General features: G+C 44.9%; 1 protein-coding gene across 1 annotated transcript in view; it reads left to right on the top strand.

Annotated features, from left to right (window-relative positions):
- Kiaa1549l (KIAA1549 like) overlaps positions 1–25,586 on the top strand; it is a 254,917-nt gene that overhangs the window by 148,289 nt on the left and 81,042 nt on the right. The window contains exons 2-9 of the mRNA XM_034636214.2: positions 1,438–1,782; positions 4,349–4,954; positions 6,919–7,034; positions 10,909–11,128; positions 11,975–12,108; positions 17,612–17,774; positions 19,132–19,191; positions 24,415–24,566. Of these exons, the coding sequence (XP_034492105.2) occupies positions 1,438–1,782; positions 4,349–4,954; positions 6,919–7,034; positions 10,909–11,128; positions 11,975–12,108; positions 17,612–17,774; positions 19,132–19,191; positions 24,415–24,566 (1,796 nt within the window). The remainder of the gene's footprint in view (positions 1–1,437; positions 1,783–4,348; positions 4,955–6,918; positions 7,035–10,908; positions 11,129–11,974; positions 12,109–17,611; positions 17,775–19,131; positions 19,192–24,414; positions 24,567–25,586) is intronic.

Genomic DNA, 25,586 nt, shown 5'->3' with positions numbered 1-25,586 from the left:
AAAAGCATGGTGGAGAGGAAGCCCCGCACAGGAGAGAGGAGCCTCCACATCCAGACCTGCTTCTGCCCCTGATCAGTTATGTGGCTTCCGACAAAGGGTGTCCCTTGTCTGGACCACAGTGTCCTCTTTCATTGAACACACAAACATAGGGCGCAGAGCCTGTGACAACAGCTCATTTGTTTAGTGCGTCTCTGGAAATCTGTCCTTCCACCGCGATAATGATTTCATTTGCTGCTCACCATGGCCCAGAGGGTAATTTGGATGTGCTTGTTGTCACCATCTCCATGTGACAGTTGTATAGACACTCATATGCAGCTACAGGGAGCTGAGGATATGAGCAGACCCATAGTTTCTGACTTCACCTCTTGACGTGATTATTTATATCAAATAGCCCTATGTAGAAGGCTCTAGAAGAATCTTTAAAATATTCATTAAGGACATTTAGCCACTCTGCACCACCAATCCTCAGGAACTGTGGAAAGGGGAATCATCAGACAGGATGGGTGAAGTTCCCAGCTTCCTGAAATTTCATCTCCCCATTTCCTGTGGAGCCCCCCCTCCCCTGCCTAAGGTTTCACACATTAGTTCTGACAGCTCTGGTCTCCGCAGGTGCTTATAGTGACACCAGGCCTTGTGAGAGGTGTCTCCTGTCCTAGGTTGGGTGAGTCATTTTTCTTTCTGAAACAGCCTAATCTGAAAGCAATCTCCTTTGCTACTTGACTCGGTGTGAACGATAACATCAGGGATCCTTTTAAACCCAAGAAGAGAAATATGTTTCATTGGCGCCATCATTCCAAACAGGCAACCTCAGATATTTCAGTGGAGATGCCTTAGAGACCTAAAAGAAGATCCACGCTCAGATGCATCGTCCTTTAAGAGTTTTGGGCATATGAGTTTCTTGGAGGAGATTTACTTTTGGTGTCATTGGTCATGACGGGTAGCTACCTTTTTTTCTAAGTTGCGAGTTTTATGGTTCAAATCTCATAGGTGCTACAAGATATTTTTTAAAAATGTTTTTATGAGTGTATTATAGCTATTCATAATTTTGGGGTTCCTTTGGACCTAGTCACACGTGCATGGAATGTCATTTGTTCCCAGTACCTCCTTCCTTCCTCCCTCTCCTTTTTCCCTATATCCGGTTCCCCCTCTTCTACTCCACTGGCCTTTCTCCCATCTATTTATTGTTTTTAATAATTGATACTTTATAGGTTGGTATGAATGAAAGCAGATTTAAAAAAAAAACACGTGAATATCTTTCACATTTTTGCTTAAATATCCCTTCATCAAAGAATGCTCTCACCGACCCCATCCTGTGGATATTTGTAGAGATTTAACTCGTTGTTTGAATAAGCTCTAAGACCAGGAAGGGCCTGTCTGGCCCACTCCTCCAGCACCTTCCTGATTCCAATGCCTTACTGCAAAAACTTTGTTTCACAGGAGCAGATAATCTGCAGATCCACGTCACCCCAACCCCGGAGTCATTTCCTCATGGGAAGTTGTTACCAATTTCACCAACATGGCCTTTCTCGGAAGTCAAGTCTTCTTTGGCAGTGGACAGAATCAAGAATGTGCTGGAACAGTCCCCTGATAACACGAGCTTGCTACAGTTAGCCCGGACACCTCCGCCCAGAGCACACCGCAGGGCCAGGGCTCACGTGGACTTCTCTCCTTCCCTTTACCAAGGAAGCGGACAGAGCGCCTCCCTGGAGCCCTCTAAAGATTCCAGCGAGTCCCTGGTCCAACCGAGGCCTCCAGGGGGAAGAGAAGCAGCGGACGTGTCAGGTTTGCCTCACGCCCGCATGCTTCCCCCGTGGTCCACAGTCCCATCGGTGACCTTGAGTGCCGTCCCCCCATCTCAGCCGCGGGTAGGGACTCCTTCCCTTTCGGAGCATCCCCTGAGATCAGATATGCTCCCACTTCCTCCTCCACCTTCATCCTCTCCATTGACCTCCAACTCACCTCATTCCATCACCTCCTCTAAACCAGAAGAGCGTCCCACCCATGTGCCTTTGTTCCCCCAAATAGCTCCACCCGACTCCTCCTCAGCTCAGACTGTAGATAATGCCCTAATCCCAGCTTTTGACAAAATGAACCACATTCCATCCCAAAATGCCCAGGGTTCCATAGGTGTCCCTCATCTAAGTTTTTCTGGATCCTCAACAAAGCAGTACTCTGAACTGTCCCCAACAGAGGGTCCCCAATCTACAGGCTCACCCACACCTGGGGGTTTAAGCTCCATGGCAGAATTGGCCCGTCTGCCTCCCCCGACCCTAGCACCTGGAGGTCTTCCTCCGCTTCCAGGTGGGACCCCCTCATGGTCCATGATGGAAGTGGCTTCGAGTCCTGCATCCACCCACCCAGTCCACACTGCAGGGGCTAAAAGAGCGCACAATGGGGTGTCTTTGCCAACTTTTAAGAGCACGGCAGCAGCGACCCAGGCGGCTGAGCTTTCATTGTTTCGGACTACAGAATCAGTGACCATAGAAATGACCAGCAGAAAGCTAGCCCCTGCTACTACTGCAAGTGACCCTGCTAACCCACCACATTTGTCAGCAGATCCAGAGAATTCCAGAAGGCCTGCCCTTTCAACCGAACACACATCTTTGGTGCCTGCTCTGCTGCCTTTCACTCCTCTGGGTCAAGGGCAAGCCGTCCTTTCTGGGACAGTTCCCGCATCGCCATCAAATAGGAAAGGCAACCTTCCCTCCATGATCGCTGTCCTTCAGCCTGCAGAAGAGCGTACCTTGCCATCCCTTGTACCTGAAATGCCCACACCTCAAGAAGAAGGCAATGACGGGGCCCCTCCTGCAGCCACAGACTTGTTCCTCTCAAGGAACCTTCCTGATCTTCTTTCCACAACTTGGACACATCCCCTGCAGAAAGAGGTCAGCGTGACAGCCTTTTTAGGGAAAAATAAAAAGGCAAATGTGACTATTCCAAGTAAAGAAGTTTTGAGTCCTCACACTGTAAATGGGTTCCGCTCTGACTTTAGCGCTGATCCAATGTCATCTCCCGTCACTACAACATCAGGGACAAACCTCCTTCCTTCAGGATCACCTCCAGCCTCCAGGCCCACCATTCAGACCACCCACCTGGTTTTCCCATCTCCTGGCTTCGCCAGCACCAAGCTGGAGACTGACACAGCTGCTGAGGGCCATTCTGAATTGCCCGTTTCTGCTTCCAAGCAGGTGACAGCATCATCTCCCTCCTCCACTGATGCTGATGATTTCTCAACAATGGGAGACACGAAAAAGCCAACAACCACAGATGTTTTCTGGAGTTCTCTTTCAGCAAAAACAGGAACCCTTTCCAGAGATTCCACAATATCTGGCTTGCAGCAGCAAACAAGTGATGGTTCAAATGGTCACACAATTAACTCCGCCAGTTGGGAAGTTCGTTCAGCTGCCACTTCTCTTCCCTGGGGTTTAACTTCAGCTGCCAAAGCAGTAAAATCTCAGAATATCAAAGATACTGCTGGGCATTCAGTGGCTGCAGAAGGCTTTAACATCCAAGATCTGGTCCTTAGGACAAGCACCAACCAGCCTGTGCAGCAGTCGGATGTCACCTTGGCCGCAAATCATACAGACCTCTGGCCCACAAGCCATAACAACCATCCCAGAGACTTCCAAACAGCCAAAGTTGAATATTACCCATCCACAAGTCAACGTTCTGCCCAGTCAAGCCATCCTTTTTGGCTGACCTGGCCACGTCTATCTTCTACAACAAGCTTGCAGGACATGCTTTCCGATGGAATGGATACAGGGTCCCACATTTCCAGTGACATCTACCCATCACCCAGAATAAATGCTTCCACGTCATTCCGGAGCAATCTTGGCTATCAGTCAGCTGCTGAATCTCCTCCTCTATCAACCAGTGCCTTCCCCAGGACCCCCTCCAAAGTGCTTCAAGCTTCCCAGCACCCCAAGAAATGGACAGGTGCAACCACTAATGCAGGTAGTTTGTTTCTTGGTACCCAAAAAACAGGTATGACTGCTTTCGGGGACCAAAGCATCTTCAAGCTCAACACCCAGCTTTGCTCTGAAGGCACATACCTCCCCTTCAGAAGTGAGAGTTAGCAGCCCAAGTAGACACGTAGTTGATCCTCTACCCACTTCATTTTTTTTTAAGTATTCAGAATTTATGCCCTTTTTACCAACCATGGCTTGGCTGTAAGCGGCATTCTCATTATGGTTAATTACCTTAATGAGCCTAAGTTGTTTTGCTTGCCAGCCCAGAGAGCTGACACTCCTCACCCCAGCTAACCCATAGGTTCCCTCCATTCATCATCAGAACAAGTGTCGTATGTATTCCCAGCCAGTGACAAGCTTTGCCTCTTCTCTCTTTACAGTGGACTCCTCGGTGTCATCCAAGGTAGAGCCAACAGCAGAAGCAGCAGCGGCAGCGGCCACATTGTTTCTGAAGAAGTCGAGTCCACAGGCGCTGTCTGCAGCCCTGGTTGCCAAGGGCACCGGCAGCAGCGGCTTAACCAAGAGCAGTTCCACCACTGCTCTAGCTAAAAATGTCACCAACAAGGCAGCATCTGGCCCAAAGGCAACAGCAGGGGCGATCTATACAGCCCTCCCGTTCACACCAACCTACATGTTTGCCAGAACAGCACACACCATGAGCACACACACAGCCATGCAGGGGGACACGGGTGCTGCCTCGGGCCTGTTGTCCACAACACACCTCCCCAGGAAGCCACAAGCCATGCACACAGGCCTCCCAAACCCCACCAAGCCAGAGACGCCGAGGGCATCCACCCCTCGCCCGCTGACGGTCACCGCAGCGTTGACCTCCATTACAGCATTAGTGAAGGCCACCCGCTTGCCCCCTTTGCAAGCAGAAAACACGGATGCTTCTCTCCCTGCTTCGTCCACTGCGGTGGTCACAACTGGCAAAATGGCGTCCAACCTGGAATGTCAGATGTCTGATAAACTCCTGGTGAAGACAGGTGAGAGGCCACTGTCCTCCCAGTTGGACTTGAAAGCCACAGCCTGGCCTCAGAGAGATAGCAGGATTGTTTCTCTTTGAGATCGATGTTTCTCATCTGGGGTGACCTTGTCTTCCTTCCCTCAGGAGACATTTGGCCACGTCTGGAGACATTTTTAGTTATCGCACTTGGTGGGAGGGGCTGCTACTGAGCTCTAGTGGGATAGGGACCTGGGATATTGCTAAATACCCCACAATGCACTAGACAGCCCCAGACAAAAAAAAAGAATAATCCAGCCCAGAATATCAGTATGCTGAGGTTGAGAAACCTTGATCTTCAACAAGTGTCAAAGGAGGGGAGGAGCATGAGGTGACATGGATTCTAGTTCTAGGATCAGTCCTGACATGAGAGGCCCCTGGGAAACCACAGGTCTAAGAATGCCAACGTGCATCGTGTTTTGCCTGCAGAGTGCATCAGGGATGTCTCGCATGAATAAATGATGTGATTTGTTTAATACAAAGTCTTGGAAAGGGCTGCAGAATTCAGAAAAGCTTTTTGTCATGTTTTCTTAATCAGCAGATACAAAAAGCACAGCTACGGTTTACAAGGTGGGAGCCCCGGATTTATTTTTCATGTTTAAGGGGGAGAGTTTCTTGAAAAAGCTCTGCAGGCAGCCCTAGAACCGTGGGCAAAGCGGGATGCTATCTTTTTAGCCCCAGTTCCCGGTGGTAGCAGAGCAGCCCTCAAGTGCACAGGGTGCTTTTAATAGTGCGGTAGTGTCTGCTATAAAAAGCATTAGACAAATTATTTGAGAGAGCATGCCAATGCTGAATGCTCGCATCCCGCCTTCCTCCTCGCCCCGCAAAGAATTAAATGAAATTATATCTTGAGACATATCCTTTTCTAAAATGGGAAATCGTGAAACTAGGCATAGCAGAAAGTACAGTATCTCTTTCTGCTTCTTAATAAATGATCCCATCTGGTTTTCCGCTCCCCCTCCCCACTCTCTCCAGACCCACGCCTTCTCCTCTGAGGGGCAGCCTCCCACCCCCATGCATCCTCTCCTCTCTCTTCTTTCTCTCCCCACATCCCCAGCCATGTCTAACCAGCCACCAGCTGCTTTCAGTTATCCCTCCTGAAAAACCCCGTCTCTCATCCTGGTTCACACCACCACTTCCTGGGTTCACGCTGTCGTCCTCATTCACTGAAATTTCTGCAACACTAACCACATTCCTCTCTCTGCCTGCAGAACCCCACCCTACAATCTGCTTTGGAGTCTGCAGTCAAGGGAACCTTCTGAAATGCATTCCTTTGCTGAGAACTCCTCATTTTCTATTGCCCTAAATTTGCACACTGAAGTATTTCACTTCTGTCCCCTGCACTTTACACTTGGCGTTCCCTCTGCTGGTACTAGGTGGGGGCAGTCCCTCCCCTCCCCTAGCTCACTCCTATTATCCTTTGAGACTCAGCCAAAGCATCAGTTCCCATGGAAACCTTCCCTGATCCCAGCCCCTTGTTCAACTCAGCACTGGATGCTCCTCTCAGAAGCTCTAACAGCATCCTGGGCTTCCCTTCCAATAGCACTTGTCACATTCAATCACAGATGCCTCTTCCCCATCCTGTATCTCCATCCCTGTCTCTGTCCTTCCTGTTTCAGGGTTGTCTGGGGCTGCAGCATCCAGAGCAGCCCCCCCCCCCCCCCCCAGAGAGCCTGGCTTTCAAGGTCAGAGGCAACACGTGTCAGAAATGAAGTGCCACCAGCATAATCTTTGTCTGTCAGGGCCACACAAATGGCTAGGACCTTCTTTCCTTCAAACTTTAGCAGGACCAACAAAGCCTCTGTCCCAACCAATCCCCTCATTGGTGGGCCTTTGCTTCTCAACTTTGTTCAGAATTTGTAGGAGATGGTGGCCAGAGGAGGGGAGGGCATGTTCATTATGAGGTTTGGACCTTACTCTGATTACCATGCTTGTTTCCCCCCACAGTTCTCTTTATAACCCAAAGGAGAGGACAGAGCATTGAGTCCTTGAAGCTCAATGTAGCCAGAGGGCTCACGCAGGCATTGCGGAAGGCTTTCCACCAGAACGACATCTCTGCTCATGTAAGCTCCTCACTTTGCACCCAGCTAACCCGTCTCCACCTCCCCCAGGGGTCCAGGTGTTGTTTAGATTGTCTTTATCCTCCCCCCACACCCACATTTTCCAGAAGTGGAATCTTTCTTCATTTTGGTAAATAGCTGTGGCTGGAGATGGGAAACTGAGACTAATTGCCTATGTTGGTTTTTTTTAAAAAGCCTGGATATATTGTTTTAAACGGTTCCATTTTCCCATTGTGTAGGGAGAGCATTTAATATTGTCTGTATAATTTTCTAGAAACCATCCATTGCTTTTTCTTTTATCTTTCACACCATTTTAAATAGTGATTTATTTCTGGACATTTAAAAATCATTCTGACTTGTAAATTGAGTCCAACTTTGCTAAAATTGCCAGCAGCACACAGGGAAGTAAACATTTCCCCCATCTCTGAACACTTCAATGCCAAGTACTGTTTAACAACTGCTGGCTGATTTGGGTGGCATGTCCAAGTGATGGAAGCTTTGTTTTACACTCTTTTGGTTTGACTCCAAGTGTTAGAGCAGTAAATGTGATTGGCAGTCAGTGGACTCCCTTTTATACCACTTAGAAATATTGTTCCGGCTTCTTCCTTTGATGTTCTGATCTACAGCTGTGTTCAGCTCAGTGGTCCCCTCTCCGCCCACCACACCAAGGACTAGCAATGGGTTTGGCACATAGTTTATGGGTCCTTGTCAGTCTCTCTTCTACAATTCTAAAGAAGAGAGAGAGAGAGAGAGAGAGAGAGAGGGAAAGAGAGAAAGAAAGATGGACAGGAAGAGAAGGAGGGAGGGAGGGAGGGAGGGAAAAAAAGGAAAGAAACAATAGAAACATACTCCATGGGATGGTTGTGTGGTTTCTACTCCAGAAATTTTACTTGACCATTGAAATGTGAATGTTCCCATTTAGTCGCCTGATAAAGTTTTCAATAAACTTCAGCTGTTCTCCAACTACCCACACAGCTTTCGTATTTTCTGCACCTCATCTCAGACCCAAATTGGTTCACTTTAAATTTTTTTCTTTCAGTTCTTTAAATATATTTTTTGTTAGTTCTAATTGGTTACACATGATAGTAAAATGCATTTTGACACATCATATATAAATGGAGTATAACTTCTCATTCTTCTGTTTGTACATGATGTAGAGTTACAGTAAAGAACCACACAGGGTAATAATAATAATTCATTCTACTATCATAATAATAATAATTTATTCTACTATCATTCTTATCCCCATGCCCTCTCCCCTCCCTTGACTATCCCCTGTCTCGTCCAAAATACCTCTATTCTCTCTCCCTCCTTGTGAATTAGCATCCTCATATGAGAGAAAACATTTGGCCTTTGGTTCTTTGGAATGGGCTTATTTTGTTTAGCATGATATTCTCCAGTTCCATCCATTTACCAGCAAATGCCATAATTTCATTCTTCTTTAAGGCTAAGTTCACTTCAAATTTTTTTAAACTATTTTTAGTTGTAAATGAACACAATACCTTTTTGGTTTATGTATTTATTTTTACATGGTGCTGAGGATTGAACCCAGTGCTTCACATGTGCTAGGCAAGTGCAAGCTGAGCTACAACCCCATCCCTCACTTTATTTTTTTTAAAGGGGGGGGGGAGAGAGAGAGAGAGAGAGAGAATTTTTTAATATTTATTTTTTAGTTATTGGTGTCTCACTTTAAACATTTTAAATGCATTTCTTTTGAAAGGATATTTGCTATTACCACCATACGTGGAAATAAGGATCATTTGCCACAAATAAAGATTGTGGTAAAAGTGAGACTCATGGGACCCAAACAGCTTGTTAAATCCAAGGCTGTTCTTCATGTCTCGTTGTCTGTTAAAGAGAAGAACTAGCAAGGGTCAGGGAGGTGTTGAAAGCAAATCGTTCCTGACCTGGCTTTGGCTTGTTCTTTGAGCTAACTAGAAGGGTTGAAAGGGGAGCGGTTCTCTCATTGGGTGAGTTGACTGTCATTTCAGCTGTTTATGGTCTGCCATGAAGCTTCTCTTGTTTCACCTACAATCATCTTTTTTTGTTTAATTTATTTATTTTAATTAGGTATATATGACAACAGAATGCAGTTTGATTCATTGTACACAACTGCAGCACAACCTTTCATTTCAGTGGTGTACACGATGTAGCATCACACCATATGTGCAGTCATACATGTACCTAGGGTAATGATGTCCATCTCATTCTATCATTTTTTACACCATCTTTAGTAAAGAACCAATGATAATGCACCTTGGAGGGACCAAACCACACCCATCCTGTTGCAAAATCCATTACCTTGGTTTCTTTGGAAAACACACACGACCCTTTTTATTTTTATCTTTTTCTTTTTGTGGAGCTGGAGCTTGAACCCTGGACCTCATGCATGCCCCGCAAGCTCTCTACCACTGAGCCATGTCCCCCACTAGTCCCACATGACTCTTCTGGTGGATATGCAAGAATGAGAGGGAAAGCAGGCCTTGAAAACACCCTGACATGAGAGGTTCTGTTTTACAAGATGAAAAGAGTTCTGGAGATGGGGTGGTGCTGGGTACCCATTACATGTTTTTAATACCATTGAACTGTACAGCTAAAGACAGTTAATAAGGTAGATGGTATGAGATGTGTACTTTGGCACAGTAAAAAGAAATTGGGGACACTCTGCAAGTGCCCACTAAGGAAAGGTCCCATGAGCACACAGTGAGAAGGCAGCTGTCTGCAGAGTGGGAAGAAGAGTCCTCCCCAGAACCTTACCATGCTGGCCAACCCTGATCTCAGACTTCCAGCCCCCAGAACTATGAGATAATAAAATTCTTTTGTTTAAAAAAAACACCAATCAACAAACAAACAAACAAACAAACAAAAAAACCCATTGGGGATATAGTTCAGCAGTAGAGTACTTGCACAAGGCCTTGGGTTCCATCACCAGCACCACCAAATAAATAAATAAATAGGAAAAGAGTAGGTTATGAAGCAATATCTATAGTGCATGCATATATGTATATACATGCATATATTTATATGTGTGAAATATACATGTATTACTAGGGGAACTGAAAGGAAATAAACCTAGAAGTTGTTGTATAATTATATTACAGTGATGGTGGATACATTAGAGACAATTGTTATTCTGTCTTCCAGAAATGCTGATTCTATAACAAGCATTATATTTATATATATAAAGAACAAAAACAAACATTCAGAACTCTTAATATACAACATCAAAAAAGGAAAAAAAAATAAGAATAAATTCTGAAGCCTCCAAATGTTCCTGTTGAGATAGAAAGAGCTCAGGTCATTGGGTGTCCCTTGACTCAGCTGTGAGACAAACTCTCTGTGACTTGTCCGTGCCCTGGCCTTGAACCAGTGTCCCAGCCAAAGATAGAGCCAAGTCTAAACAAGTCTTCTCTCTGCTTCTAGATTAAGGAATTTACTTTGTTTACTTCTTGACCCATCTCCTAAAGATGCCCCACTTAATTTATCATTTCTGCCTTTTTATTCTAACAAATGATGAGAAACATAATAAAACTGTTTTCTCCAGCATCCCATTTGCTGGAAATTTTGTCTGTCCACTATCTCTTCTCTTCCTTTCAGGTAATAATGAGTGCTCACAGGATTATACTGAGGCACTTCAAAATAGACAAAAGCAGATTTAATTCAGTCCCATGTAGATTTGATGTAAATTTTATTTTGTTGCATTGTCATACTTCTGCTTTAATCCATGCATGATGTACAAGAGGGTCAGAATGTTTGTGGAAGGAGAAAATCCTTTTCCCCTGTCTTGCTAAGTAACAGTTGTGGTTCTCAGAAGCACTAAGAACTTAAAGTACTGCGGAAATAAACAGTGAGTTCTGGGGGTCCATTTGTTTTGTAGGTGGACATTCTGGAACATTCTCACAACATCACAGTTGGTTATTATGCTACCAAAGGAAGGTTGGTATACTTGCCTGCTGTTGTGATAGAAATGCTGGGTGTTTATGGAGTCAGCAACGTCACTGCAGATCTGAAGCAACATACCCCAAACTTACAGTCTGTGGCCGTCCTTGCCTCCTCATGGAAGCCCCAGCCTGCAGGCTACTTCCAGCTGAAAACAGGCAAGTAACTCAGAAGGAAAGGATTCCTATGCAGTCTAAGATCAGGGGTGGTACTGAGTGGATACCTGTCTAAAAACTCCATTGCCGCCTGCTTTGCCATCTTTTAAAGTCCCTGTGTACCTTCTTTAAAGTGTCCTGCTAATCAAATGTCCAAGTGCCCTGCTCATCAGCCTAAACTTTTCTAACCTGAGTTTATTAGAAATGCCCCATATTAGGAGCTTTTCTTCCCAACTTATAATTAGTACATATGAGCACTGAGTACCATATTGCTTTTTTTTTTTTTCCTGCATCACCAGTGGACACCAATAAAAGTTGAGTCTCCATAAAATCTGTAGTTTGGAACTGGAGATCCCAAATATCACTGAATCAGAATCTCTGAGCTTAGACCTTGGATTCTTTCTTTCTTTCAAGCTCCCTGGTGATTTCTGATTTGCAACGTTTGTAAACCACAAGAGTGGAGAAACCATTGAAATGGAAACAATCAACTTAGTAATGGAGGTCGATTGATTTTTTTTTTCTGTCCCTTCAAAGAAATAGAAGTCATGATCTCTCTTAGGTTATTATTTGTTGGTCTTTGAGCAGATGTGTGTATATTCCATCCAAATAAAATCACAACGTCTTTTGCATTGGAGGGACTCTCAGGTTATAGATCATGCTTTGAATTTGTTCTTTGTTACAAGTCACTTTCAAAATCAAACCTTGTCTGGTCTGTTTATTTGCCTAATTTCTCTAACCTGAAATCATACTGTTTTAGATGATGGTTGCTACTAGGAGCTATTAGGTATCCACTCAGAGGAACTGAGATGTAAAGCTTTGGTGAGTGCTGATTTCTCATTCTCATTCTAGTGCTACAGTTTGTGAGCCAGTCAGATAACATACATTCCTGCAAGTTTGCTCAGACCATGGAGCAGCGGCTGCAGAAGGCATTCCAGGATGCTGAGAGGAAGGTCCTGAATACCAAAAGCAACCTGATGGTTCAGGTAGGGAGGAGGGGTTTTAGGCTGTGTAGTTGACAATCAAAATACAAATGTTGGTAAGAAATGACCTGGGTCCCCCATTTCAAAGCAGTCTTGTGTAAGTGTAACTTGCTACTTGGACGGATGATGTAGACAGTCATGGCATGGGTGAGGCTGTCTGGGGTCTGGCCATGACAGGAGGGATGCTGTGTCACTGAGTACCTGCTGTGCTTTAGGGTTTTATATTAATTTTCTCATGTGATGCTTCCTTGAGTCTTTCTAATACACTTACTATTTTAAAAAATCAAACTAGAATCTACTATGTAAAATGTATCAAATGTCTCATGTGAAATGAATCCATTTCAAATAGCTAACTCTATCAAAGATTTGCCTGTTCTCTGATTTACATTGGATTGTACTCCTGATAGCCACATGAACCATCATATCTCTCTCTCTCTCTCTCTCTCTCTCTCTCACACACACACACACACACACACACGCATTTTGTATTGAGGGCTTACAATATGTTGGGAACCATGGTGGGTTTTACAAATATTTTGCTACAAAATACTCAATACATCTTTCTGAGCTATCCTTACCCTCATTTTATATGACAGGGAACTAAGAGAGAGGTTATGAACCTTCCAGAAGGGTCATATAGTTAGAAAAGAATGGAACAAAAACTTGAGCCAAAAGATCATCCTCTTATCTATTAAGCTGTACCAGCGTCTCTGCAATATGGCAATGAGGGCCTCCACAAAAGTTTTTGCAAACACATGAATTCTTTCCCAGGGAAATCCCCCTCCTGGTACACCATGTATTTCAGCTTCCTGGATAACAGTGCACAAACCACTGACATCCTTTCTCAGACCCAGTTCCTTCAATTACATAGATATCATCCCACTAAGGACAGATGCTTCTTAATGATATTCATCCACCCCCCAAATTTCTCTAATTAACTCTACTATTCAATGTCTCTGTTTTGACTACTGACTAAAGCCTTTGCAATTAGACCCAGAGCTTTTGAAATTGACATTTAGCATAAGTGAATTATCAGCAAAACCAATATGATGTAGAAAGCATACAATTTAATTTGAGTGAGCAGCTTTCTTTTTCTAGTTTCATCCAAAGTGTATAGGGAAGTGTCTCATTATGATTTAGTTCATATTAGACTAGGATCTAAAAATATGTCAGAGACTTAAGATTTATGTAAGGAGTGTGACTCAGCTGTCTTGTGGGGATGCTTTTTCTTTCTGATTGGATTTGTGATTCTCACAGGTGCATGAGCCTAGTTAGATCTTGGCAGCAGAGCATACTTTAATTGTATTCAGGAAGCACAGACTTATCGAGTGCTTGCTATTTATCAATCACTGGGAGGGACACCAAGACAAATAAGCTGCCCTTGGCCTTAAGAAGCCTCTCTTGTTTTGTTAGGTGCTAATTATGTACCATTAGATGAAATTTTGTCAACCAACTAACAAAGCTTCCTTGGAAAAGACTACAACAGTGATTTGAACATTGCATCTAATAGATTTTAGATGCTCTTGAACATTTTGAAAGCTGTTGAAATTAATGGATAATCAAATCAACCATTTTATTAACTATTTTGCTTTTTGCCTTGGATGAGAGGTAACCCAGAACCAAATCTGTTGTACAACTTCAGCAACCCTTTTGTCCCTATGTCACACATAGATAACTACATGCTAACCACATCTCTGTCTTTTTATCTGTTTTTCTAGGATGCGCTTTTGTAATGAATAACTTTCCATTTTATTGTATTAAATAAAATGTGCAAGGTACCTTGAATGGAATATGATCATGTAAATATTTAATTAAGAGTCACTGAAAAGATGACTTTTAAATTTTGTCTAGCTTTGGTATTATGGGCTAGATTGCAGTTGATTCAATTATGACTGCTTTGTTTGTGACAGAATCCAAGCTTATAAGGCAAAAAAAAAGAGGAAGCAATTAGCTCACACAGCTGAAAAGTTCACAGCTTAATTACTTTAGGCACAACTAAATCCAGGTGCTGCAGTGATTTCTTCATGATGTTCTCTCTTCATCTCTTGGCTTGTTTGTTCTCTGGTTCTGTCTGGTGGCCTCTGGCGCCTCATCCTTACTGCTTATAGTCTTGTGGTGTCAAAGTACCATTTTTGGTGTCATTTCAGTCAAAACCCTGGGATTGGTTCTCCTTGGATTCACTGTGTTCATTTCTGAATCCATGACTGTGGCCAAGGAGATGAAATGTCCCAATCAACTAGGCCTGGCTCAGATGCCCACTCCTGGAGCCTGGGTGGGGCAGCCCCATCCAAAGCACATGGACAGAGAGGACAGGAGAGGTGGTTCCCAAAGGGTATTGTGGTGCTGTCCTAGAAGAAGGGAGAATGGGTGCTGGGCACCCAGAACAACAGCTCTCAGCTCCATCAGCCTGAAGGACTAATTAGCTAAATGAATTGTTGTGTGAGTGAGTGAGAAGTCAGAGACCAGGTCAGGAGCTACAGCCACCTGAGAGTAAAGATGTGATAGGAAAGTGTCCCCTGCAAGAGCTGCTTCTATTGAAGGACAGGCATGACTCTCAGGGACTAGTGTTGTGGCTTTGGTCTCAGACCTATGGATTTCTTATTTTTGGAGCTTGTGTAGCTACCAAGAATGGTCACAGTTTTCTTGGTTATAAAAAGTGAGTGTATTAAAGAAGATCAAATAAATGGAAAGGCATCCTATGTTCATGGATTGGGAAACTAAAAATTGATGTCAGTATTACCCAGGGGGATCTATAGATTTAATGTAATCCCTATCAAAATCCCAGTGATCTTTTATTTGCAGAAATAGAGAAACCCATCCTAAAATTCAAGTGGAATTTCGAGAGACCTTGAGTAGCCAAAGGAATCATCAAAGAGGACAAAGTTTGGAGGTTTCACACCTTCTGATTTCAAAACAGAAATCAAAAAGCTATGCTACTCCAGCATAGATACAAACAGAGACCAACAGAATAAAGCAGAGCTCAGAAATTAATCCTCTTGTATATGCTCAAATTATCATTGACAAGGGTGCCAGGACTATTCAGTGGGAGAAAGGTTAGTCTTTTCAACAAGTTGGGAAAACTGGATTTCCACATGCAAAGGTATGAAGCTGTATCCTAACCTATCATCTCCTCAAATTGACTCAAAGTGGATCAAAGACCTCACTAGAAAACCTAAAACTGTAGGACTCAGAGGAAAAACTTCATGACACTATATTTGGCAATTTGTTGGATATGTCATCAAAAGCACAGGCAACAAGAGAAACAATAAATAAATCAGACTTCATCAGTTAAAAACTTTGTCCATCAAAAGACACTACCTACAGAGTAAAAAGAGAACCCACAGAATAGGTAAAAATATTTGCAAATCATATATCTGATAAGTGGTTAATATCCAGGACATGTAAGCATGTAAAGAACTCCACCAACCCAACAATAAAAAACCCAAACAATTCAATTAGAAATGGAGAAAGAACTTGAATAGATATTTCTCCAAAAAAGATATATAGATAGCCAGTAAGCACTTAAGAAGATGGCCCACCTCATTAATCATTAAAGAAATGTAAAGCAAAACCATGAGCTTCTCTTTACATTGATTAGGATGATCATTCTAAAAAAACAAGAAAATATTACATGTTGGTGAGGATGGGGACAAATTGGATCCCTTGTGCATTGCTAGTGAAAATATACATAGGGTACAGCCACTGTGGAAAACCAAATGGTGATTCCTTTAAAAATTAGACATAGTATTGTATGACCCAGCAAGCCCATTGCTACATATATGTATCAAAAAGAATTGACATCAGGGAGTCAAATAGTTGTTTGTACCCCTGTGTTCATAGCAGCATTGTTCACAACAGCCAAAAGGTAGAAGCAACACAGGTGTCCATCAAGAGCTGAATGGATAAATTCTTTACTTTTTGGTACCTTGGACAGAGGCCTGAATACTTGGGTTGATAAGCCACATTCTAGCAGAAATGTTGACTTGATTTATCTTTTTCTTTTCTTTTGGTACTAGGGACTGAACTCAGGGCCACTCAACCACTGAGCCACATCCCCAGCCCTATTTTATATTTTATTTAGAAACAGGGTCTCACTGAGTTGTTTAGTGTCTCGCTTTTTTTGCTGAGGCTGACTCTGAACTCATGATCCTCCTGCCTCAGCCTACTGTGCCCACCGCGTCTCCTCAATTTATCTTTAATTGTGGGAATATGGCTCTGGGTTAGAGAATTGAAAGAGAACTTCAAGTGTGGGAAAAAGTGGGAGGTAAAGTGAAGAAACTCATCTCAGCAGCCTTCTTCAGGGTCAAGTTTGAGAGGGATGTTGTCTTAGCACAAAGGTCTGAGAAAGTCCAGGTGTCAATCGGCCCGCTGGCAGTGGGGACAGGACAAACTCAGGTGAGGTGATCTGAGGCGAGTTTAGTAGATGGCATCCTTTTCTGGATGTGAGAACAAGGACTGCGCAGTACCCTAGGCTATACTGTTGGGCCCTGAGGGCACAAGGAGGGGCAGCAGTCACAGCGGATTGATGGGCACCCTGATCTCCCTTGCTGACCTCTCTGGCATATCTGCCCAAGCCCCCATTAGCTGAAGCTAGCAGGCACAGGAGCCCATGAAGTGGTCCACAAGGGTCTGCCCTGGGGACATGAGCAGGACAGACAGATGGGTAGCAAAATTGGATCTGGAGGGGGAGGGACTGCACAGAACCTAGCAAAAAAATGTCTCAGCGAGTCGAATGACTTCCCCTGCGTGTGTTTTTCAAATCTCATCTGGGGATATTTTTGTCCATACATTGACCTAGAAAAGTTCATTTTCCAGCAACCAAAAAACTGAATTGGACAAAATATGAAAAGAAAACCATGTCATCTCAGGATTTTAAAAATGTTCGATATTGAATTAGTAGATCACAAGGAGATGTAATTGCTCTCAATTCTGAATCAAGTCTGTTGTGCCATGATAAAGTTGGTGACCTGCTCTGTAACACCGTACCTTCCTGGTCCTTTCAGACTTAAAACTCTACAAATTTGGCTCCAGCTTTCCCTGTCTGAGCAGTTGTGTCTTCCTTATATTTAACATTCTTATTGTCTGCTTTATATTTCCAGAATCATAAAAGTCAATTTCTCATAAATGAGACAAATTAGCCCCCAGGAAAGATAACCATACTGGTTAAGAGTCTGAAGTCAGACTTCCTGGGTTTGAATCTTGACTTTGTCACTTTTGAGCTGTGGGACCCCAGGCAAATCCCTTGACCATTCTGGGCCTCGGTTTCCTCATCTGTAAGGTTGTGGTGAGGATGAAAGGAACCGATGCGCCCTCAGCACAATGCCCGGCGTGCAGCCAGCAATCACTGTCGATGATGGTTGTTATTCTTGTCTCTTCTTGCTGTTTTCCCTCCTCCCTCTCATTCCTACCCTGACCTTCTGCTTAAACTCCCCCTCCACGGCCTCCTGGAAACAGACCCTCATCTTATCTGCACGTCTCCCTTCCCTTTCCTCCTGTGTCAATTCAGATTGTGAGCACGTCCAACGCCTCGCAGGCCGTCACCTTGGTGTACGTCGTGGGCAATCAGAGCACATTCCTCAATGGCACAGTGGCCAGCAGTCTCCTGAGCCAGCTCTCGGCCGAGCTGGTGGGATTCTACCTCACCTACCCGCCGCTCACCATTGCTGAACGTGAGTACATCACGTCGCCTCCAGGGGCTCTGTTGCTTCCTAGAGCCTTTCTCCATTCCACAAACCTCTCATGTGCCGGGTCACTTGCTATCCTTACTGTCATAAAATAACCACCCAAACGTGCAATAAGTGGAGTCTGAATTGATGAAAAGTATGTTGCACAAGTCTCTTGTTTCACTGAATTTTCACAACCATCCTACAAGGCCAGTGGAAAATTAGAAGAAGAAACTGAAGTTCCAAGAAGTCTCACAAGATACCTACTCTCCCATAGCTGGGGAGAGCTGTCACCTGGGTTTGAACCCTGGCAGTCTGCCTTCTGACTTTATCGTACTGCCTGCAAGGACAGCTGTCCTTGAGCAAACTAGGTTTCTAGGCATTTCTCCCACTTCTGCCATTAACAAATGTTCCCGGAACTTCAGGCCCTGCCCTGTCTATAGATATCATAATGCAGCCCATTTGTAGTCAATGTTGTGACTTCACTTGATGAAATCCCCATAGTCTGTGGCCTCACCTCCCTTAATTCTTCAGTTACGTAATCCTCATTACCATGCAGCAGGCATCAACAACAATGCAGCCTACATTCTGTACCAGAACACTTACTCAGGAGTTAAAGGAAATAAAGGTTTGTATTCCTAAATTTAAATCACTCTTACGTTTCACAGGGTCAGTGGGCAAGTTTTTCCGTAAACACATAAATTGTTTCAGAAGTTCCTTCTACTGTTGTTTCTGAGGCTATAAATAAATGAGATAATGTGTAGGTGATGTACTTATATATATTTGGTAAGCTTCTGCAAGGAAAGATGCCTTTTATGGGAAAAGATGATGTAAAAGGTGACATTCTGTCACATGGAAGCACGTGCAAATTTGCTTTCTCTCATTCTTTTTATATTCTCATAAAACCACAGCTGAGATTTATTGAGCACGAACTACATACCAGACACTGTACTGATTCCTTTCCACCTGTTAACTCTGATAGTCATGATACTGGTAAAGTAGCAGGAGAACTTTTGTTACAAGCATTTGGCTACAATGTAAGTTCTTGGCATCGGGGGAAAAAAAATCCATTCAAGATATAACAGTTCCTGATGACTTTGTTGGTGGCTGGATGGTTTTTAAAGAGCAAACACCAGCTAACCCAGGTGGCAGCTGCGGCTCTTGATAATGAAGACTTTCCACTGGAGAGGGTTTGGATGGAAAACCTGAAAGAGCAGAAACTCAACAAGCCCTAAACACTTTTTATAGGAAAGTTCACCTTTAACAGAGACTTTTCATTTTCTGAACAGCAAGTCAGTTCTCTGTTTTATATTTACATGTAAAACCTATAAAAGTAATTCAATGTGTTTCTTGTTGGTTTTAGCACTGGAATATCCCAATCTTGATACATCAGAAACAACTAGAGACTACTGGGTGATTACAGGTAATCTCTCATTCTGTACTTCCCCTCTTCATGCTGTGGGGGTTGGTTTGGTTAACACTTTTTGCCAGTCAGTGAAAGGATTGGTCTTTTTTGGGTTCTGTCTTATATGTCAAGGAGTTATTTCTACAGGACCAGAAGTGTGTGGAAACAAGCCAAGGAAAGCCGGCACACTGATGGTGGTTATTGAACATTTTAAAACTGTTACTTTGGAAGCCCCCCAACTCCAACCCCAGTGCTTCCTCTTTGCAAAAACTCCACCTATCAGAAGTTACCCTGTGGATGCCTAGGACACGTCCTTGTGGATGGCCCTGTGTGTATAGATGGTAGTTCTTTCTGCACTGCCTTGTAAAACCTAAAATAAAATCAGAGGAGGGCTGGATGCTCCTCCTGCCCAGTGGGAGTCCCACCCCACACCCGTCCTGGCACACTCTGACAGTGAGGGCGGGTAGAAGCACCAGGGTGTTTGGGTGGTGTGTCTTTTTTTTTTTTTTTAACCTTGACATTTTGCAGCTGAACTTTATGAAACAGCCAAAATGTTCCATTTATGTTTTTCAAAAGCCAGACAGTGCCTTCTGAAAATGAGGGAAACAAGAATTGAGAGCAAAGGGAGAGAGCAGATGTTTGTAGGAGGTAGAGTGACCAGCCCAATCATCCAGGGGAGAAGTGTGGAGAGAAGAATCTGGGTGTGCCGCGGCTGCCATCGCAAAGCACCGCAGGCTGGGGGCTTAGACAGCAGGAGTTTGCCGTCTCACAGTTCTGTGGGCTCCAAGTCTGAGATCCATGTTGGCAGCGATGGTTTCTTTTGAGGCCTTGGTTTTCCCTCTGCCGGTGACCTAATTTCCTCTTCATATAAGGACACCAGACATGTTGGGTTAGGGCCCACCCTCATGACCTCATTTTAACCTCATTACCTCTTTAAAGACTTTCTCTCCAGGTGCCATTGCATTCTGAGGTACCTGGGGTTTGGACTTCAACATGTGAATTTGGGGAACACAGTTCAGCCCATTTCAAGGAGGGGAGAATTTCCTACAAGGCTTGGAAGCCACGTCTGGGGGAGGAGGCTGGTCTCAAACGTCCCATGCACACTATTGTCCCACACTAGCTGCAGTTGGGCTGTGCCTAAAATACCAGCTAAGGGGCACCTGCCCCTGCTAGATGTGGCCTACTCAAGACCTCTTCTAAACTTCAGAAAATTCTCCCCACCACGCACACAGAGCCTTCAATATACAGATAATTTCACCTGGTAAAATAGAAGGCAAACTAAAAAAAAAACATGTTTTAAAAGAAAATTAAAAACCCACCTATCAGGGTTTATGCCCACGAGAGAGACAGTGCAACCCATCGACACAGTTTTGGAACCAGGAGGTTATGCAACATTTGCAAAACTGTGTTTCCTCCTCAAGGACTGGTGCCTTTTCATTGACAGCTATTTCCCCCTTCTCTGAACTTGAAGGTTTGCCTTGGGTGATAATGCAGCCACTCTTGAACACGGCCTGTCCTTGACAGCCACCTGCATCACCCTTTCCTCCTCTCGCTGTGTTTGCTCTGCCTTGATTTGAGTGCCATAACATTAAGAGGAAGCCCCACCACCACCACCAGTGTCCTGCTTCCAGGGCTTTCCTGGGTTATCCCCCTGCCCACCCACTATGAGACGACCCTCTTTCCTTTTTGCTATTTTTGCAGTTGGTGATCAGAATAGAGCTGCCACCATCACTGTGTTTGGGGCTGGTTGGATCAGTTGGTTTGTGCTTGGGAGGGGCTGGAGCTTGGTTTCAGCCTGGCCTTCTGCCTTTCCTTCCACCCAGGACCACTTTCTGAATACCTGGGTGTCCACCTCCAATCTGCTCATCACCAACAGAAGGGGTAAGGAGACAGGGAGCTGAGAGATGAGAGAACTTTTTAGCCTTTCCTCCAGGGCAGTATAGGTGCCGTGTCTTCCACTGATGCTAATAGCTGCAACTCCCCTTTCTGTGGTTTATATTTTAAAACCCTGACATGTTTTCCAACTAAACTTATATTGAATATGTCTTTGCACACTGTACACTTCTCTCCCAGAGGGTGAATCCCTACTTGATGGAAAGTCATTGGCTTAGGATGACCCTGCAGTTCCTTTACAGAGAACACAGGGGCTACTCTGCCCTCCAGGGACCCAAACTGGGTTTGTGTATATGAGGCAAAATAGAAAAATCCAGCTCGATATTGCTGCCTAACAGAAGTAAGATCCCATCTCAGGCTGATTCATCTCTTTAATTCACTCCAGAAGCAAAAGGAACAAGACCCAGGAAGGGATGGATCAGTTCTCCAGTTCTGCTCTTAGTTACCCTGGTGTCCTTGAGCAAGTCACCCAGGCCCTCTGTGCTGCACACTCTCACCTTGAGGATGAGGGAGAGGTCTCAGCTGAGCATGAAGAATCTTTGTTCAACCACAAATAAAACAATTCAACTTGAGCACAGGAGGCTGAACTGGGCCTGGTTGTGTGAATCTTAGAGCCTGGTATGATTGTAAATAAAGGAGTAAGAGAACAGTGAGGTGAAAGTCATGGAATCTTCTGGATGGAGTTTCTTTGAACATAGGGAGGGACCTGTCTGCCTGCCCTAGGCTGAGTCAGTGGTGGGGGCTGAGGTGGGTGGCCAGGGGTCTGGCAGAGGTGCTGAGGTGTCTGAGTTTCTGTGTCACCCTGAGAAAGGTGGGCGCACCTCCATTACCACTGCCCACAGGGTGGACGGAGAGGCCCAGAGGCCCCAGGCCTGCCACACTCCTCAGGGGAAGGGAGAGGAGCCACATAGTTCCAGTCTTCTCACTTTATTTCTTCCTGTAATAATGAGAAGGGGCCCATTGTGACAAAGGCAATAGCTACCATTTATTCACACGCAGGCAAGTGCTAAGGCACTGCGTTAGAAGAATCATCTGCTCTTCACAAAGATTCAATCCTAAGGTGTTCAGATGAGGAACTAAGGCCCAGAGAAACCAAGTGACATACCCAAGAACACTCAGGAAGAGGGAGCCAGGACTCAAACTCAAGCCTCTGCATGCAACTCCTCAGCCCTCCTCAGCTGCTCCCCCAAGAAGAACCTGTTCTTTTTTAGGGGAGCTGGAATGAACCATGTGGGAACCGTCCAGGTGTTGACTCCTGTACCTCTGCGGGTGGCTCCCACAGCCTCCTGTGCTCCCTGGAGACATTTCCAATTTTTTAGTATAAAATACTTGTAACATAAAATAACTATTTTAACCTCTTTAAGTGTATAATTCAGTGGCATAAGAAATATTCAGTATGTACAGACATCACAGTATCCATTTCTCGGACCTTTGTCATCACCTTGGGGTCTTCGACTATTGCCTTTATTTAATTTATTGCCTTTGAGTCTTGGCTGAAAGTTCCATAAATAATCCAAAAGGGGTCCCCTCTCTCACTCTCATCCACTGATCAAGGGAGGCCAACGTAGGAGTAAGACTCCAGCAGTTTGATCTGTGATTTTACTAGATGAACTGTCTTTGAACCAGAAAGTTCCCATCCCCCAGGTAGGAAGCACCCAAGGAATCCTGAGAGTCCTTTTGGGGCCCTCAATCACACAGCGTAGCAGTTTTGCCTGTGCAAGAATTCAGCTGACAGATGAGCTGGAGTCTCCTCACAAGGGCCCTAAAAGAGAGCTGCTGTGCACCCTCCGGGAGGATTATTTGGCATTTATGGTTTCAAAGAAGTAATTTTGGAGACCTAGCTGCGGGTTTATTTCTCTCTTGATCCCTTGCAGCTTCATGCTCTACATCTTGTTATTGTGTGTGTTGTTGTGGTTGACTGTGTTGTCTGGCCCCGTGTAGGATGTGGTCCTTGGGGTGGCCCCTGGCAGCACCCTGCTGTCCTGGGTGCCATAATGACAACACCCTTTTTATATACAAGCTATTTCCGTACCTTGGTGGACGGGCGGTGTTAACCGTGCATGGCCACACTGTGGTCAAATGAACTCTGCTAAATGAAGCTCTTCTGTTACATTCCCAGCCCTTGTCAGTTTTGGTCTCTTTAAGAAAGTGATCGTATTTTTAGTACTTAGAAGTTTTGGTGTGACTGTTTGAAGGCTGCAATAGTTCATCCGAGGTGAAGTGTGCTTCCAAAGGGACATGGAGCAAAGACTAGACTGGGGGAGTGGCCTCAACAATCCTAGAATGGCTTAGTGTTTATTTTTTAATAACTTAATTAATTAATTAATTTATTTATTTTTATGTGATGCTGAGGATGGAACCCAGTGCCTCAAACGTGCTAGGCAAGTGCTCTACCGCTGAGCCACAACCCCAGCCCCAGCCCTAATGCTTATTAACACCCCCTCCATGTACTACCCATGACCTGGAACTCCCCTGTCAACACCTACATGTTGATTATAGATACTGGGCATTACCAAAACCTAGCCATGGACGAAGGAACCCACCTTAAAAAAAAAAAAATCCTGTTTTTTTAAACCTCAGAGTCCACTAGGAATATGTTCACTGGAAATGTACACTTTTTTATTCCATTTTTAAAGAGAAAAACTTGGACCCAGAGATGGCCAGTGGCTTGCCAAGGGCCCCACAACTGGCAAGAGCCAGTATAGAGAGTTTATTCTTTCCATTAAGCTGTCCTACTCTTTAGCTGGGAGAGGACCTGGGAGACTCTAGGTAGCTGTAGGGGCAGGTATCAACAAGACTCTGCAGAAGAGAGAGAGATGGGGATACTGAATGTGCGGTTTGCCCAGATGTCAGGGGCTGAGTTGCAGGATGGAGTTGAGATTCCTCAGCAAAGCTGTAGGGAGAGAAAACATCAAGGTAGCCCTGAGCCAGGGCTTCTGAGTAAGAACCAGCCCCCAACCCAAGTCGCTGACCTGCAGATCTGATGTGTTCACATATGGGGGACTCTTAGCAACACATGTCATCTTAAATGAAGTCTGGGTTTGATAGAGCCCTGTAAGAGAGGTCACTGCTCCTGGAGGAAAGAGCCCAGGATTTGGAGTCAGGGTCTAAACCCCGGCTCTGCTAGTTACAAGCCGTGCAGACTTAGACAAGTCAATTAAACTTTTCAACATCTATAAGAGGTGGATTGTGATTCCCAGCTCCTGGGCTGCTGTGAGGGTGAAGTGAGGTAAGGATGAGGTAGAGCAGAGTGACCCTTAGGGCTGTCTAGGGCGGATGGTGGTTGTGGTCCCCAAGTCAGCAGGGCGTCTGTCCTCTGAGCACCCCCTCTGCCTTCTGCCTCCACAGTGCTGCAGGGCGTGGACAACTCACTGGTGGGCCTCTACAACCAGAGTTTTGCCCGGGTTATGGAGCAACGCCTGGCCCAGCTCTTCATGATGTCCCAGCAACAAGGCCGGCGATTTAAACGGGCTACCACCCTGGGAAGCTATACTGTGCAGGTAGGTGTGGGAGAACTGTGAGGGACCGTGTTTCCTGGGCTGTACAGAGGACATCCACGCTGCCACCAGCTGAGCCATTTACTCTGAGGTTTGGGGGAGTTGAGGCTCATAAACATCCTCCTACATTGTCGAATAGCTAGGTTATGAGGGAAGGAGATCTCAGAACAAAGTCTGCATACATGGAGATATTTCTGAAATGAAATTTCATCGTCTATATTAGTCAATTAAAAAATAGAACCCACCAAACTTACAGTGAAGACTTGAGCACAGAGTGATTTAGGCAAGAGATGGAGCAGGCTCTCGGGTTGCTCTCACACCCTCTTACCATCAGTAAGTATGCCTGCCGGAATTTCAACAGCCCGCCTCGGAACTTCACTGCAGGGATGCACTTGGGATGCTGGAACCCGCCTGCCCAGGCCATGATGGCTGAAGTGCGTGGGAATTAGACAGTGGTGGGAGTACACGTACCCCAGCTCCCTCACCTCTTAGCGAGGGGAATTCTGAAATGTTTCTTTAAGAACATTTCCAGAGTTTTCCCACAGAAGAAAGCTTTAGTCACCCACTGTGTCATGGACTCTTTTCCCCATCCGTGTATCACCTCTTCACCCTCCTGTCAGTTTCCTGCACCTCTCTGTGGGGTCTGCTCAAGGCAGTAGCCATGCCCAAGGGCAATGTTTCTAAGCCTCCCTAGATACCCAGTTCCCACAGGAGTGGGAGTGTCTCTAGCATATTCTAACCCATCCACATATTTTGAATACTCCTGACTTCACCAATGAGAACCCATTTCTAACATCTGTTATGCTAATTAACTAAAATTATTATGCTGAGCATGATATCAAATTATAGAAGTGCCTCTATACACGTGGGCCTCCCTAATTGGAATCTAGCAGGCTGCCCCTGGCAGGTGACCTCCCGATTGATAATTGACCTCATCTAGCCCACTTGCCTAGTGTCACACAATGAGGAAAGTCTTGAAGGAAATTGCAGACACCATCACAGTCTGTCTGCAGATCACATCCC

Source organism: Marmota flaviventris, chromosome 9 (assembly GCF_047511675.1).
Source record: "Marmota flaviventris isolate mMarFla1 chromosome 9, mMarFla1.hap1, whole genome shotgun sequence".
NCBI classification, from domain to species: Eukaryota; Metazoa; Chordata; class Mammalia; order Rodentia; family Sciuridae; genus Marmota; species Marmota flaviventris.
This window is presented reverse-complemented; position numbering and strand designations above follow the sequence as displayed.